This window comes from Haematobia irritans, chromosome 3 (assembly GCF_050003625.1).
Source record: "Haematobia irritans isolate KBUSLIRL chromosome 3, ASM5000362v1, whole genome shotgun sequence".
Taxonomy (NCBI): domain Eukaryota; kingdom Metazoa; phylum Arthropoda; class Insecta; order Diptera; family Muscidae; genus Haematobia; species Haematobia irritans.
In genome coordinates this window covers 187,601,569-187,620,230 of record NC_134399.1, presented here as the reverse complement: position 1 = coordinate 187,620,230, position 18,662 = coordinate 187,601,569, and the positions used below count along the sequence as shown (strand labels likewise).

At 33.4% G+C, this 18,662-nt stretch overlaps 1 protein-coding gene across 2 annotated transcripts in view; it reads left to right on the top strand.

Annotated features, from left to right (window-relative positions):
- mys (position-specific antigen beta subunit myospheroid) overlaps positions 1 to 17,504 on the top strand; it is a 54,246-nt gene extending 36,742 nt beyond the window's left edge. Inside the window, exons 4-9 of one of the 2 annotated variants that reach the window (XM_075300610.1) lie at positions 1,856 to 1,940; positions 8,495 to 8,665; positions 8,738 to 9,001; positions 9,075 to 9,829; positions 12,810 to 13,284; positions 16,361 to 17,504. In XM_075300610.1, coding sequence (XP_075156725.1) covers positions 1,856 to 1,940; positions 8,495 to 8,665; positions 8,738 to 9,001; positions 9,075 to 9,829; positions 12,810 to 13,284; positions 16,361 to 16,426 — 1,816 coding nt within the window. In that variant the 3' untranslated portion in view covers positions 16,427 to 17,504. Of the gene's footprint in view, positions 1 to 554; positions 640 to 1,855; positions 1,941 to 8,494; positions 8,666 to 8,737; positions 9,002 to 9,074; positions 9,830 to 12,809; positions 13,285 to 16,360 lie in introns of both variants that reach the window. The other variant, XM_075300609.1, reaches the window with a different exon arrangement.
- The last annotated feature ends 1,158 nt before the right edge of the window (positions 17,505 to 18,662 follow it).

Below are 18,662 nucleotides of genomic sequence, written 5' to 3'. Positions count from 1 at the left end.
TTTCTTTGTCTTTGGAGTTTTATTTCGTGGACTCAATTTTATAATTTTTTTTTGGAGAAAATTTCATTAGAATAGATATTAATTTTAAGCCATTATATTATTCATAAAATGTTTATATTCTATTTTTTTGAGTAGTTCTATTGTAATTTACCTTGCATCGGCCCTATGGCTTTAAATTACAAAGTTGAGCAAATAAATGAAAAAATTAAAATAATTACTTAGATCTTAAGAACATCAATTAATCAGCCATTACTATTTTATTTTATAAAAAATTCTATTTGCTTTTTAAATGTCATATTTCTTTTTATGCAATTTAATTTTAATACTTTTTTTTGATAATAAGTTAATAATGTTTCTTTTTTTACTTTTTTTAATACTAAAAATTAATAACGACTAACAACAAACGAAAACAAAAATAAACAATCAACAAAACAAAACAAAAAATATTAAATATGTAAAAAAAATCATATTTTACTAAACTAAATAAAAAAAACTCCCTTCTGCCAAATAACACCATCCAAATAATTGTTGCACACTACAATTAAAATCAACAGACTAGAACATCCCTGTGATCAATGTGAAGCACCCTATGGTTATCGTAACCATATGCCTTTGAGTACAGATACCCCAAAATTCACTGTAAGAGTTGATCAAAATTTTACTTTTTCTTATATACAAAATACATACATAAATATTTATATAATAAACTTGTCACACTACATATATGAAACATATGCTATCCACCTACGCACACTATAACAAGTGTTTTTTATGTGCATAAATTTAAGTCTAGTATGGAGTTGAACAGAATATAACAAGAAGAAAATAATAAATGCGTGGCCAAATAAATAGAGCGAAAATTATATATTATTATCGATAAAGCAGTTGTCTCACATTGAAGTCGGAACGCTTTCCAACGAAATTTACAATATTTACTAACGAGTTATTGCAGATTTTGATTTTTTCTTTCATAAGATAAACATTATGTAACTGCATTATCGACAATTTTGTTAAATATACCTAAAATGCTTTAAAAAATCATGGAAACACCGTGCTAACAATATTTAAACAAAATTTTCTGTCCAACTACATACTAAGCTTTATATGCAATTTATATTTATGCAGTTTGGTGTATTTTTTCTGTGATTAACAATTTTTTAGTTTTATTTTAATTTGGTTTGCAATATTCATCCTGTTTGAACATATATATTTGTGTGTGTTTTCTCTTTACTTCATAGCATTTATTTATGTGCTTCATTTTATTATATGTGGTTTTGTGTTTTGATGTTTTATATTAAGTATTATTTTCAATGTAAGTTCCTATTATCTGGATTTTGTGGTCCATAATTGTGTATTTTTGTCATAAGGGTAAGATAATCTGTAGTCATAGAGTAAATTGTGGTTTGTTTCATAAAAACTATAAAACATTATATCATATGGATATAATTTAGACTCAGATATATATTGTAACTTAAAGATCAGTATTCTAAATTGGTGTCGCTAGTAAAATTATATTTAAAGTTTTATGTAGATAATATTATATGTATCTCTTTTTCAGGAATATCCTTATATCAAAATTAAGTTATTCCATAGTACTACATTTCCCATTAATTGATTGATTCCTGTTGTATATATATACATAAATATTTGTGTGTTTCTAAATCATTTTTATTTTCTATTCTCTTTCTTCTCTTTCAAAATTTCTCTTCATTATTCCATTGGAAAATTAAAAAAAAAAAAAAAAATATCTACGTATATAAAAAACCATATTCGTTTTCTGTGTAATGCATCATGAATATTTATATACCTATGTATTTGCTTATATATACATATATAAACATTATAAAATAATTAGCATGATAGAACCATGTGCGGGCTGTGCTGCACCCTATGGTTACAAAAATGCAATGCCTCTAAGTATGGACACATATCGGTTCTCAGTAAGTTTATGTTGTAGTTTAATTTAATTCTATAATAATAGTTTTCTTTAAATTGTTATTTGCATGCTTTTCTAAAATCAAAATGTAACCTTTGGAAGTTGAAATTCAAGTTGTGATTTTCATTCTAAGTTGTGTATGTGGCAATAAATTAGCTTTATCCAGTATTTATTTGTTTCGTCAGTTTTTGCATTTTTTCGTAAAGACCGATATTGCGTTCGTATTGCGCTAAAATAGGTTTTTTTAATGGACGGTTCACAGCCGATCAGCTGTTGCAGATGCTTGTTTGTATTAAAAAAAGTTTGGCACTATTTATACCCTGCGCCACACTGTGGAACAGGGTATTATAAGTTAGTGCATTTGTTTGTGTCTTTGGCAATATTACTCATCGGATATATAGCTCCCATATATATCTTTCGTCCGATATCTACTAATATGGCCCCAGAAGCCAGAATTTAAGCCTGATTTGCTTTAAATTTTGCACAAGAAGTGCAATTGATAGTGTGGTAAAGGGTGCCAAATTTGGTTGAAATCGGTTCAGATTTAGATATAGCTCCCATATATATCTTTCTCCAGATATACACTTAATATGGCCCCAGAAGCAAGAGTTTTATCCTGATTTGCTTTAAATTTTGTACATGGAGTAAAATTGACGCTCTCGACATATGCGCCAATTTTAGTTGAAATCGGTTCAAATTTAGATATAGCTCCCATATATATATTTCGTCCGATTTACACTCATATGACCACAGAGGTCAAATTTGTAATCCGATTTAAGTGAAATTTTGCACAGGGAGTAGAATTCTCATTGTAGCTACGCATGCCAAATTTGCATGAAATCGGTTCAGATTTAGATATAGCTTCCATGTATATGTTTTTCTGATTTCGGTAAATATGTTCAAAATACAATATTTTCCTTGTAAAATCGTCAGGGCTTAGTCGAAAACTTGTAAAAATGACTCCAATATTCCTATACTTCTAATACATATCTATTAACCGATAAATCATAAATACGATTTTGCAAAGTTCCATCAAAATTGGTCCTTATTTAAATGTTTGCCGTATTTTTTTGTAACATTGTGTTCCACCGCAGATCATAAGCCTACGGTGGAAGAGAAGTCTAACAAATTTTGTCCGGATCGATTCAGAATTAAATATATGTATATGGGAACAAAAACCTTTATATATAGCACCCAACATATTCGACGGATTTGATATGGAATCGAAAATGCGGATCTACAAAGTGGGACAGGGTATAATATAGTCGGCCCTCCGGCTTTAGACTTTCCTTACTTGTTATACCCTGCGCCACACTGTGGAACAGGGTATTATAAGTTAGTGCATATGTTTGTAACACCCAGAAGGAGACGAGATAGACCCATGGTGTCTTTGGCAATAATGCTCAGGGTGGGTCCCTGAGTCGATATAACCATGTCCGTCTGTCCGTCCGTCCATCTGTCTGTGAACACATTTTTGTGATTAAAGTCTAGATCGCAATTTAAGTCAAATCGCCTTCAAATTTGGCACATGTTCCTAATTTGGGTCAGAATAGAACCCTATTGATTTTGGAAGAAATCGGTTCAGATTAAGATATAGCTCCCTTATATATCTTTCGCCCGATATGCACTAATATGGACTCAGCAGCCAGAGTTTTATACCGATTTGCTTGAAATTTTGTAGAAACATAACACTTAGTCGTATAGTCAAGTGTGAAAAATTTGATTGAAATCGGTTCAGATTTAGATATAGCTCCCATATATATCTTTTGCCCGATATGGACTAATATGGTCCTAAAAGCCAGAGTTTTGGCCTAATTTGGTTGAAATTTTGTACAGGGAGTAGATTTAGCATTGTAGCTATGCATGACAAATTTGGTTGAAATCGATTCAGATTTAGATATAGCTCCCATATATATCTTTCGCCCGATATGCACTTATATGGACCCAGAAGCCAAAGTTTTATCCCGATTAGCTTGAAATTTTGCACAAGGAGTACAATTGGTAGTATAGTCATGTGTGCCAAATTTGATTGAAATCGGTTCAGATTTAGATATAGCTTCCATATATATTTTTCGCCCGATATGGACTTATATGGCCCCATAAGCCAGAGTTTTGGCCCAATTTGGTTGAAATTTTGCACTAGGAGTACAATTAGTAATATAGTCATGTGTGCCAAATTTGATTGAAATCGGTTCAGATTTAGATATAGCTCCCATATATATGTTTTCTGATTTCGACAAAAATGGTCAAAATACCAACATTTTCCTTGTTAAATCGCCACTGCTTAGTCGAAAAGTTGTACAAATGACTCTAATTTTCCTAAACTTCTAATACATATATATCGAGCGATAAATTATAAATAAACTTTTGCGAAGTTTCCTTAAAATTGCTTCAGATTTAAATGTTTCCCATATTTTTTTTTACTAAAGTTGTGTGCCACCCTAGTGCATTAGCCAACTTAAATTTTGAGTCTATAAAAGTCTATAAAATTCTGTCCAAATCGAGTGATATTTAAATGTATGTATTTGGGACAAACCTTTATATATAGCACCCAACACATTTGACGGATGTGATATGGTATCGAAAATTTAGATCTACAAAGTTGTGCAGGGTATAATATAGTCGGCCCCGCCCGACATTAAACTTTCCTTACTTGTTTTTTTTTTTTTTTTTATAAATTTATATAAGAAACAATATAGTATTAGCTCGGAGAAAATTAGAATTATGTAGGAGCGTAAATAAAACGGGGGATTTTGTTCAAGAAAAAATTATAATAGACTGACAATCGAAATAATGACCATCGCTAGCCACTACTTTTACCCATTTTTCTGGCATTATAAGGATACCGCAACGAAAAAACGACAAGGCTTTTGACTCAATCCGCGAACCGAAATCAATTTCTGGGTTCCTCATTCGTATCAGACAGGACATGCGTTATCGATCGGAACAAATATTAATCAGATGAAACAATACCTGAGCTATACGACGCGTAAGATAGAACTTCCCATTTCCAAAAATAAATTCGATCCTCGACCTATTCGATACAACTTGAAAAAAATTATACACAACTTTAGAAATATACTCCTTCCAAGGTTATCATTTTTGTGCTTATATTAAAAAAAACGCGTTAGTTATGATGGTTATGGATTTAAGTTTTTTGTTTGGATTGTTCAAATACATTTTATAAATTATGCTTTTTGTGTTTGGTGGTTAATTGGTTCTTTTCATAATGTCTTGTTGCATGTAAAAAATTTTGGCATGAATCCATAACATTTGCATTTTAATCATTGTCATTGTTTTGTCCTATAATATTTTATTAAAATTTTTTTAACTTACAGGTACACTCTTGTTAATGTTGTTGTAAACAAAAAAAAAACAAACTATTAACTACTTTATTTATTTTTTATAGTTTTTATCCATAAATTCCTCAAGCGATATTCTCAGAGTCTAGATTATTAAAATGGACCGTCGGCTTAAGGCCAATATTTTCAGTTGTTTGACATTATGGTTTGTGGCTTTCCCTTTTTCATCGTTGGACTTAACTAGCTAGTCCAAAAAAGGGATTTCTTGTGAAATATCATTGAATGATGAATAGAGAGAAACGTCAATTTCAATTCAGAGTTAGTGCTACGTTAGCTAACGACTTTTTAAACAGTGAGTTAGGAACTTAACTCCTGAAAATTTTTCAGGAGAGAAAATATTTGTAATTTACTTTCTGCTAACTGACAGTTAAAGCTTAACGGAGCTACAGGAAATTGACCGCTAATGCCAACAGAATATTCATAAAAAATTTCATGTCAATGGAATTTTCATAGAAAACCTGGTTACTGGAATTTTTATTGAAAATTTCTTGTCACTGGAATTTTTTAATGAAAATTCCATGTCACTGGCATTTTTAATGGTCATTTTTTTCACTTGAACCTTTTATAAAAATTTCTTTTCATTGGCATTTTTATAAAAAGCGAAGGAATTTTCATATAAAATTTCTGTTCAGTGGAATTTTCATAGAAAATTTAATGACAATGGAATTTTCATAAAAAATTTCATGCCGATGGAATATTCTATGAAAATTTCTTCTTTCTGTGTTTTTAAGGACAAGTTTTTGTCACTGGAATTTTTATTGCATGTCAATGGAATTTTCATAGCGAAACTGGTTATTGGAATTTTTAATGAAAATCTCTTGTCAATGGAATTTTTAATGAAATTTTTTGTTCACTTGAAGTTTTTATGGAAATTCCTTGACACTAGAAGTTTTAAAAAGGTAAGGAATTTTCATAGAAAACTTCTGTTCAGTGGAAGTTTCATAGAAAATTTAATGACAATAGAATTTTTATAAAAAAAAGGTTCTATAGAAAATTTCTTGCCAATGGAATGGAAAAATTTCTTCTTTCTTTATTTTTAATAACAAGTTTTTGTTTTTGAATTTTTAATAAAAATGTCATGTAACTAGATATTTTATAGAAAATTTCATGTCAATGAAAAATTGAAAAAAAGCTATGAAACTTCCAGTGACAAAAAAATATTCACAGAAAATTCCTGTAAGCCAATTGGAATTTTCATATAAAATTTCATGTTAATGGAATTTTCATATAAAATTTCATGTTAATGGAATTTTCATAAAAAATCTCAAATCAATGGAAATTTCATAGAAAATTCGATGAATTATATTAAAGTTCCGTTTTAACTTTAATATAGTTCATAAAAATTTTTACAAAACGCGATAAATTCGCATTTAGTAAATTAGTAAAATATTTTACTTAATATTTTCTAAAACAAACCTACATTTACTTTCAATGTGGGTTCATTTTGGGAGTAGGAATATCTATAGACTATGTGATTTATTTTAAAGGTTATATGATATGATATATTTTTATAGGTGAATATGAAAATGTGAAAGGTGAATATGAAAATTATCCAACCGAAAAATCGATTTTTTTCAAATCTTGAAAAAGTCGAAAAGTCGATTTTTTTATTCCGATTGCAATCCTCTTAAAAATATGTGTGCAAAACCAAAATGGCTTTGTTTCGGATTTGTTATGAACATGTTTTAGTGTGTCCGTCATATAGTAAAACAGTTGCCGACGGCAACATAACAGGTTGGCTGATAAGTCCCCGGTCTAACAAAGAAAAACACATTTTTTGTCAAAATTAGTTTTTATTATTCAACATAGTTCCCTTCAAGAGCGATACAACGATTTTAACGACCTTCCAATTTGTTGATACCATTTTGGTAGTACTCCTTCGGTTTTGCCTCAAAATAGGCCTCAGTTTCGGCGATCACCTCTTCATTGCAGCCAAATTTTTTCCCTGCGAGCATCCTTTTGAGTTCGGAGAACAAGAAAAAGTCCCCGGGGGCCAGATCTGGAGAATACGGTGGGTGGGGAAGCAATTCGAAGCCCAATTCATTAATTTTTGCCATCGTTCTCAATGACTTGTGGCACGGTGCGTTGTCTTGGTGGAACAACATTTTTTTCTTCTTCATATGGGACCGTTTTGCCGCGATTTCGACCTTCAAACGCTCCAATAACGCCATATAATAGTCACTGTTGATGGTTTTTCCCTTCTCAAGATAATCGATAAAAATTATTTCATGCGCATCCCAAAAAACAGAGGCCATTACTTTGCCAGGGGACTTTTCAGTCTTTCCACGCTTCGGAGACGGTTCACTGGTCGCAATCCACTCAGCCGACTGTCGATTGGACTCAGGAGTGTAGTGATGGAGCCATGTTTCAAAACACGAAATTCCTCTTTTTTCCATTTTTTTCACAATAACAAAACTTGCTTCACAAAAGACGTTCTATCTCACAAACTAATTGACTTACAGACGTCAAATTTTGACACGAATCATTTGAAGGTTGGTACTATATAAAGATAATATGCATTTAATACTAGCGACGCCATCTATGTGTCAGACCGGGGACTTATCAGCCAACCTGTTGCTGGAGTGGTGTAGTTGGAAGGTGAAAATGTTTCTACTGCATTCCTTTTTTTGGACATGTTGGATTTGTTTAAACTCGTTCTTTGCAATAGAAGAATGACTTACCAACATAGTCTAATAATTGAGATCAATAGATCGTCCTAAAAAGGGAACTGATGAGGATGTGGAAATCCGAAACAGCTGTCTTCCCACCCATTTTGGACAACATATTCACGTTTCCATACATAAATAAAAATAACGAGTAATGATAGGCTAATAAATAAGCCATTATATCATTACATGTACTACGGTACACTATGTGTACTTCGTGCAGACAATCAGTCTAAATGCGCATCACAGATGATAGATGCATTTGTAAAACTTTATCGCTATGAGGATATAACCGTTTGGCTTTTTTAAAAAATTGTTTGGAAACTAAACCAATTACACAAACTAATGCAAAATTTAACCAACAAATTTAATTCGTTACAGAACAAAACAAAAAAATTGTTCAATATTTTGGAATTTGGAACAAGAGTGTACCAACAACCCTACAATTCAATTACTTTTTTCCAAAAAGTAGCAATTTTAATAAAAATCTATATTTCTTCTCCAAACATCAATTATAACGATAAACATAGACTGAAGTAAAGAATGCTGCTGTATCTGGTAATTTGGATGCCCCAGAAGGTGGTTTTGATGCCATTATGCAAGCAATTGCTTGTCGACAACAAATTGGATGGCGTGAACAGGCTCGTCGTTTATTGGTATTCTCAACAGATGCTGGTTTCCATTATGCTGGCGATGGCAAGGTGAAATAATGAAACTAAATCATAAAAAAAAAAAACTGTATCATAATTTTTGAATTTTTATTTTGTTTACAGCTTGGTGGTGTAATCACTCCTAACGATGGTGAATGTCATTTGAATACAGCTGGCCTTTATACCCACTCTGTAATACAAGATTATCCCAGTATTTCGCAAATCAATCACAAAGTCAAACAAAATTCCATTAACATCATTTTTGCTGTTACCGCCAATCAACATTCGGTCTATCAAAAATTGTCTTCCCACATTGAAGGTTCTTCCAGTGCTATTTTATCCAATGATTCTTCCAATGTTGTCGATTTGGTCAGAGAAGAATATAGCGTAAGTTAAGAGTTTTTGTATCAAACAATGAAAATGCTCATAAAAAAATATGTTTTTTTTTTTTTTTTTTAAGAAAATCTCTTCATCCATTGAGATGAAAGATAATGCTACCAGCCATGTTAAGATTACCTATCACTCCACCTGTTTGAATAGTGGTAGTAATGAATTGGAAACTGCTAAATGTGATGGTCTTAAGGTCGGTGATATTGTTACTTTTAATGCCCAGATTGTGGTCACCTCATGTCCTGCCGATCCTGCTGAATGGAAACAAGTTATTCAAATTTACCCTGTGGGTATCAATGAAAGTTTGGTTATTGATTTGGAAATGTTGTGTTCTTGTGATTGTGAGAGACCCGGTTCTCCTGGCTATGAAATCAACTCACCCCTATGTAGCAATCATGGCAAATTGATGTGTGGCATTTGTGATTGTGATGATATGCATTTTGGTCACTCTTGCGAATGTTCCAATAATGAAATTCATACAGACAAAACCAATGAAATTGGTTGCCGTGCTGATAATTCATCAACTGTTGACTGTAGTGGTCGTGGTACTTGTTTGTGTGGTGTTTGCGATTGTGAGAAACGTGCCAATCCCGATGAGATTATATCCGGTCGTTTCTGTGAATGTGACAACTTCTCATGTGAACGTCATGAACAACAATTGTGTTCGGGTCCCGATCATGGAACTTGTGAGTGTGGTGTATGTGCTTGCAAGCCTGGTTGGTCTGGTAGTGGCTGTAATTGCAAGACTTCAAATGATAGTTGTTATCCACCCGGTGGTGGTGAAATCTGTTCAGGACGTGGTGAATGTGTTTGCGGAAAATGCGAGTAAGTATTGGCAACATTATTATTATTATTATTATTTTTTTTTTTGTCAAAAAAATCGAGTTTTTGTAATTTTCAAAAACGATTAATGAAATTTGTAGTTAAAACAAGTATATACGGCCGTAAGTTCGGCCAGGCCGAATCTTATGTACCCTCCACCATGGATTGCGTAGAAACTTCTACTGAAGACAGTCATCCACAATCGAATTACTTGGGTTGCGGTAACACTTGCCGATGGCAAGGTATCTTAAAACTTCCTAACACCGTCTTCTAAATTACAAGGTAGTCCATACGTAGTATATATTAAACTGAAAAAGGCCAATTAAATACGTATATAATTAAGTTTAAAGTTTCTATAGAAATAAAATTTTGACAACATTTTCTATAGAAGTAAAATTTGGAAAAAATTTTCTATAGAAATAAAATTTTTACAAAATTTTCTATACAAATAAAATTTTCTATAGAAATAAAATTTTGGTAGATTATTTTTGGCTCGAGTGGCAACCATGAATATGAACCGATATGGAGCAATTTTTGTGTGATTGGGGATCGGCTATATATAACTATAGACCGTTATGGACCAATTTTGGCATGGATATTAGCGGCCTTATACTAACACCACGTTGCAAATTTCAACCGGATCGGATGAATTTTGCTCCTCCAAGAGGCTCCGGAGGGGAACGGTTTATATGGGGGCTATATATAATTATGGACCGATATGGACCAATTCTTGCGTGTTTGTTAGAGACCACATTCTAACACCATGTTCCAAATTTCAACCGTATCGGATGAATTTTGCTTCTCCAAGAGGCTCCGGAGGACAAATCTGGGAATCGATTTATATGGGGGCTATATATAATTATGGAACGATATGGACCAATTTTTACATGGTCATTAGAGAACATATACCAACACCATGTTACAAATTTCAGCCGAATCGGATGAAATTTGCTTCTCTTAGAGGCTCCGCAAGCCAAATCGGGGGATCGGTTTATATGGGGGCTATATATAATTATGGACCGATGTGAACCAATTTTTGCATGGTCATTAGAGAACATATACCAATACCATGTACCAAATTTCAGCCGAATCGGATGAAATTTGCTTCTCTTAGAGGCTCCACAACCCAAATCGGGGGATCGGTTTATATGGGGGCTATATATAATTATGGACCGATGTGGACCAATTTTTGCATGGTTGTTAGAGACCATATACTAACACCATGTACCAAATTTCAGCCGGATCGGATGAAATTTGCTTCCCTTAGAGCAATCGCAAGCCAAATTGGGGGGTACGTTTATATGGGGGCTATACGTAAAAGTGGATCGATATGGCCCATTTGCAATACCATCCGACCTACATCAATAAGAACTACTTGTGCCAAGTTTCAAGTCGATAGCTTGTTTCGTTCGGAAGTTAGCGTGATTTCAACAGACGGACGGACGGACATGCTCAGATCGACTCAGAATTTCACCACGACCCAGAATATATATACTTTATGGGGTCTTAGAGCAATATTTCGATGTGTTACAAACGGAATGACAAAGTTAATATACCCCCATCCTATGGTGGAGGGTATAAAAACGATTATTTGTTAAAAATCGACTAATGAAATTTTTATTTTTTGAAATTCTAAAGAACTCGAATTAAATATTTACCAAGAACTCGAATTAAATATTTACCAAAAATTAAATATTTACATTGTCAAAAATTCGATTTTTTTTGTCGAACAGAAGTTCACTTCTTATAATTATCGAATACCATTAATGAAATTTGTAGTTTTTGAAGATCGTCATTTTGTCAAATGGAAACGGAAAATTTTCGAATGAGATTAATGGAATTTATAGTATTTGAAAATCGACTTCTTGTCAAATAGAAACCGATTCTATACCAGCAAGAAGTCGGATGTGGAGCTTTTCCACGCGTTATCTTTTCTCTTGCCCAGCTAATTAAATATTTACCAAAAATTAAATATTTACATTGTCAAAACTTCGATTTTTTTTTTGTCGAACAGAAGTTCACTTTTTATAATTATCGAATACCATTAATGAAATTTGTAGTTTTTGAAGATCGACATTTTGTCAAATGGAAACGGAAAATTTTCGAATGAGATTAATGGAATTTATAGTATTTGAAAATCGACTTCTTGTCAAATAGAAACCGATTCTATACCAACAAGACGTCGGTTGTAGAGCTTTTCCAAAATTTCAAATAGTTGACAATTCGAAGAGTTGAAAGCGCGAAGGTCGATGTAAAAAATTTTTAAAAAGTTTAAAACTATTATTAATATACCAAAATCAAAATTATATCTTCCCAGCAAAAAAAAAATTGGAAGTTTTTCCAAAGGCACAACTTTAAAAGCACTTCCATAAAATGTACTCCGAATGATGTTCTTTATTTCATCTACACAGGAAGTTCTTTTCATTCAATTTTTTATATCATGCTTTTTTAATATTTTTAATAGGTAATTTTAACTTTTTTTGTTTCAAATTGGCTAAAAACAGTTTAAGAATTCATAAAATGATGGTACAAATTATTTACATTTTGTCGGAAAAAGTGCTAAAGCCAATCTGAAAAAATTGTGAATTTTTAAAAATATTTGAGGTCAAATTATAAAAAATTATAGAAATTATTTATTTAAAAAAATATCACAGAATTTTTTAATTTACATCCAAAACATTGAATTCGGATCACATCCAAAGAAGTGATGCAAATTCAATGCACCGGCTGTTGTTATAGGACTTCCGTCCTATAACAAACCCATGTTAAATTCATCGCTTCTGCGTCAATTTTGCACCACTTCTGGATCCAAAAAGAACATTTTCATTAGTTTTTTGGCGACGCTTTTTTTGCTGGGTTTGTAATCTTCATTTTCGACTAATCGACTTTTGATTTTTTTCTAAGGATGTTAGCCAAAGAGAGAGAGAGAGAGAGTATATGTAAATCAAACTAAAATTCCATTTTGTTTCCGTTTCTTTTTCAGATGTAAATCCACCGATGAAGGCCGTTTCTCAGGCGATCACTGTGAATATTGTCCCACCTGCTCTGGTCGTTGCCATGAACTAAAAGACTGTGTCCAATGTCAAGTATATCGTACTGGACCCCTTAAAGAACCCGAAGATTGCCGTACAAATTGTACTCTATTCACACCTACCGAAGTCGATAAGGTCGAAATCGATGAAAGCAAAGGCGAACATCTTTGCATATTCTATGATGAATACGATTGTAAATTCAAATTCAAATATCGTGAAGAAGATAACAAAATTGTTGTTGTTGCCCAAACAGAACGTGAATGCCCCCCGAAAGTGTTCATGTTGGGTATTGTGTTGGGTGTTATTGCCGCCATTGTTTTGGTCGGTTTGGCCATTTTGTTGCTATGGAAATTGTTGACAACCATTCATGATCGTCGTGAATTTGCCAGATTTGAGAAGGAACGCATGAATGCCAAATGGGATACTGTAAGTAAAATATATAAAGGAGTTTTAACATAGAATTCTTAAATTCGAAATGAACTACTTTTGTTTAAATGAAATAGATATTTTTGGTTTATGAACAAATTCATTCGAAAAAATTCGTTTCGAATAAAATTGATTATTGTTTTATAGTCCAGTACGAATCTAAACCCCATACATTTTGTAGGAACCTTGTTATCGATTTCTTTCGTTTAGATGAAATCGATATTTTTGTTATATTTATGTTTTCTGTTGCAAACAACTAAAACTCTTTACCCAGGAACCGTGTTATCGATTTAGATGAAATTGATAGTTTTGTTTTGTTTGTAAGAAATTTCTGCTACCGATAAGAAATGCATTTACCAATGATAATTTCACAAGACGTTGTTGTTGTAGCCCATGGGAATTTATGTATGAAAATAGACAAACAAGGAAAAGACAAAACAAACAAATTATTAGGGATATGACATTTAAGCATCAACATCCAGTTCGAGGAAGCGAGCTGCCACTATTGGGTGATTCCAGAGTGAAGTAGGTGTCAGGTCTGTTGGCTTAGCAGGACACGCGAAGAGATGCCTCGTGATGTGAGGCGATTGTCCACAATTCGGGCAAACATCCTGGATTGCTGGGTTCAGACGGGAGAGGTAACTATTCAAGTACCTGGAGATCCCCGATCTTAGCTGAGATAGCACCGACCTGGTTTCTCCAGGAAGCCGTCTCTCATCGTCGCTGATTGGTGGTGGTCTTCCCCCCAGTACAACGCTGTACTGGTAGGAGTCAATTGCCTTCTGAACCGCTGCCGTGTGTGCCGCCCTCCATGCCGTCCTTATTCCCTCATCACTGTCATCGCCGATCATATTTTCTATTGACCGTATATCTTTCCTAAAATCAAATCGAATGGGCTTGCCCCTTTCGGTTGGTACCCTTCTGGAAGTGGCGTGGTTTGGGTGGTTTACACTCCTGCACTTTATCAGGTGCTGTTGGGTGAGGAGGGTGCAATGTTGCCTAACCGATAGCATTTTGGCCTCATGTTGTAGATGCTGCTCTGGTGTCTTAGAGTGTCACCCAGTGACAATCCGCAACGCAGTATTTTGCACCGTCTGAAGATTTCTCCATTGGGTATCGCTAATACTGGTAGACCAAACAGGGGCCGCATAATCGATAAGGGGACGACCAATAGACTCGTAGGTCTTTTGTATCGTCTCTTTATCTTTCCCCCAGGTGCTACCAGCCAATGCCTTCAGGATCTTGTTTCTACTCCCAACGTTTCTAGCTACCATTTCCGCATGTTTACCAAAGAGGAACAAACTATCAAACGTCACACCAAGAACCTTGGGGTTCTTACATGTGGGGATACTCTGGTCACGTATGTGGATATCGAGTTCCAGGTTCACTTCCTCGGTCCACGATGTGAAAATGGTCGCTGTCGACTTAGGGGCAGAAAGTTTCAGATTCCTGTTGACAAAGAAGTCCCTAAGTGCAGGCATGTAATCATTAATCCTCACTCACAAGACGTTGTTATCGACGTTGTACATTTTGCTTCCATAAAAAATACATGTCAAAAAACTGTGTTATTGGTAGGCAAAAAATTGCCGCTAGAGGTGCATGTATTTATCTGCATACCGGGCTTTACAATAGAATCGTTTACATGTCGATAACTCGGTGTTTTGTAATTCTGGGGATCACCGTGGCGCAATGGTTAGCATGCCCGCCTTGCATACAAAGCTTCATGTGTTCATTCCGAACCCCAAAAAGTTTTTCAGTAGTGGCTAATGCCCCCTCAGTAATGCAGTGTTCCGATAAGTGTTCCAAAGCTTCTCTAGATGGTCTCACCATAATGTGAAATGCCATTCGGAGTTGGGGGTAAGGGTAATGCAGTTTTTAATTGTTTATATGGAGACAAAATTAAAAATTAAAACATTGATTGTAATGGCTTACGGAAATTTCTCTAGTTTAAGCCCTGTTGGTTTTAGTTTGAAGGTCAACAAAGGTCGATTTCCAGAAGAATAATTCAGTTATTTATAAAAAAAACAAACTACAGTTGGTATCTGAATTTTTCAAAAATATTAATACGGTTTCTAGTAAGTAAAATTTCATTATCGGCACATTAATTAAGTTTCCAGTGGCATACCCATGAAATTTTATACAAACTTATATTGGTGCCAATTCCAGTAAGCACCTCTAGTAGACATATGTTTCCTATGAGAGGCTATGGAGGATATTTTATCCGATATGGAGAATTTTTTATCCGATATGGAGGATAAGTATCTGATATACACATTTTGATGAAAGCTACGTTTTCATGCCGATAACGCAGTTTAATATGTGTTTCTTTCATTACGAAATGTTCACTAGCAAAAATAACAAAGCAATGTAATGGTTAGCTATCTCCTGTTGGCTTGTGCGGCTTCGTTTTCAGCTAAAACCGAACGGCATGTAATACCGAAGTGGTACAACACTAGGATATGTTGCTAGCATGACTGAGAGGTTATTAAATATGGTTTAAATTTACATGTAATTGAAGATTCATGCTAACCATTTCGCAAATTATAATTTTTTTGCAACCTATTTCTTATAAGGGGAAATTTTAAAATTTCGATGAAAACTAAATTCTCAATACATTTCGCATGATCAAAAAAATGTATTCCGGGTTGCAGTGTAAAAGTCAAAAAATTAGTTTCAGTATAACCATATAACAAAAATTTAGTAGCGAAATTTCTATGAGCTTTATATAGTGTGTCTTAAATTTTTCTCCAAAAGCAACAAAATTTTTCTTTAAAAATTTATGGGAATTTCATTATATTGACGAAAATTTCATTTGCATGTTGGTGACAGTGTTGGCTCATATATGTTGGCTTGTTTAGATTCCTTTTCATCAAGAAACGTATGGGAAGATTGTTTTACCGACATATGGATGCATTTCGATAGAATTACAAACGAAACTATGTATTGGACGTATGAAGGGGAGAACCGTGTTGTCGCCATGCTTCCTGGGCTATTTGTTTTTTTTACTTTCCTTATATAGTTAACATATTTGCATATTTCTTTTATTTAATATTTACTAATTTTTTTCTAATTTCAGGGTGAAAATCCTATTTATAAACAAGCCACATCGACTTTCAAAAATCCAATGTATGCTGGCAAATAAATGATTACAAGATAGAAGATAAATCTAAAATTAAATAATTCCATAGACCTGATATGGAATCACCGAATTTGCCATATAAGAAGAAAAATCCCAATAACATACTACGAGTTCTAAGTTTTTTCTTTAACCTCAAAAGCAATGTCTCTATGTTACAAAATTTTCTTTTTCTTTTACATTAACATTAGAAATCTTAACTGCCAAATGAGCTATGTCCAACTTACTTTTATATTTATTCTAAAACTTACAAATTTTCACTCCCTCCATTTCTTTACTTGTCCTTTTTTTGTACTTTTCTTCAACTATCATTTACAAAAACATTTTATTGACAAAGTACTAAGTATGTGCCTCAAGTTTTAGAGAGTTTTTTACAAACTACATAATAGTATATATTTTGTACTTTTTTGTAACTTAAACAAAAAAAAAAAACAGCAAAGAAAAATGCAAACACATAAAGCCGATTTTCTATTTTTAGTTTTTAAGTAAAACATAAAACAACAACTTAAATGTAAACTAAGTTTTTAAAACATATATGCGCGTATAAAGAGAAACACAAAATGCCTTTAGCCAAATTGGAAATATTATATATATGATGATGATGAATATTTAAGGATTGCATACATATAAATTAAAAAAGAAAACAAATCGCGCAAAATCTATGCAATATTACTAGACCAAAACACATAACATTTTTTTGTATTATTTTATTTTTTAAATTAATTTCTGTTTGAAATTTCATTGTAGTAGTACATTTGCTTACTACATCATAAATCGGCCCTGTGATTCATGAATCACAATTGCCGTCGTCGTCTCTTCGTTACTTTGTATTAACTTTAATTAATTTACAATTTTTGTGTGTCCGTACTTTTTTTCTTATAACAAAATAGTTTGTTCTCTAATTATACTTAAGAAATATAATTTTAACATTTAAGTTATTTTGTTTATTTTTTAATTACTATTTCTGTACATTTTGCTTTTAAGTTCTTATATATATTTTTTTTTATTTTATATTGTCAATGTGTAATTGTACTGATTAATATTAACATTTAAAAATATATTAAAATTTAAACCCCAACCAAAATGATTTTCTTGTTTTATTTGTATATTCAGAATTTGCACATATAGTAAAAGGGTCTTTTAACCTTAAGTTATATAACAGGTTGGCTGATAAGTCCCCGGTCTGACACATAGATGGCGTCGCTAGTATTAAATGCATATTATTTTTATATAGTACCAACCTTCAAATGATTCGTCTCAAAATTTGACGTCTGTATGTCAATTAGTTTGTGAGATAGAGCGTCTTTTGTCAAGCAACTTTTGTGATTGTGAAAAAAATGGAAAAAAGGAATTTCGTGTTTTGATAAAATACTGTTTTCTGAAGGGAAAAAATATTGTGGAAGCAAAAACTTGTCTTGATAATCAGTTTCCGGACTCTGCCCCAGGGAAATAAACAACAAAATTGATTGGTATGCAAAATTCAAGCGTGGTGAAATGAGCACGGAGGACGGTGAACGCAGTTGACGCCCGAAAGTGGTGGTTACATCAAAAAAATCCACAAAATGATTTTGAATGACCGTAAAATGAAGTTGATCGAGATAGCAGAGACCTTAAAGGTATCAAAGGGACGTGTTGGTTATATCATTCATCAATATTTGGATATGCGGAAGCTCTGTGCAAAATGGGTGCCGCGCGAGCTCACATTTGACCAAAAACAACAACTTGTTGATGATGCTGAGCGGTGTTTGGAGCTATTAGCTCGTAGCACCCGAGTTTTTCCGTCGATATGTGACAATGGATGAAACATGGCTCCATCACTACACTCGTGAGTCCAATCGACAGTCCGCTGAGTGGACAGCAACCGGTGAACCGTCTCCGAAGCGTGGAAAGACTCAAAAGTCCGCTGGCAAAGTAATGGCCTCTGTTTTTTGGGATGCGCATGGAATAATTTTTATCGATTATCTTGAGAAGGGAAAACCCATCAACAGTGACTATTATATGGCGTTATTGGAGCGTTTGAAGGTCGAAATCGCGGCAAAACGGCCTCATATGAAGAATAAAAAAGTGTTGTTCCACCAAGACAACGCACCGTGCCACAAGTCATTGAATTGGGCCTCGAATTGCTTCCCCACCATCCGTTTTCTGCAGATCTGGCCCCCAGACCTCAAAAGGATGCTCGCAGGGAAAAAATTTGGCTGCAAAGAGGATGTGATCGCCGAAACTTAGGCCTATTTAGAGGCAA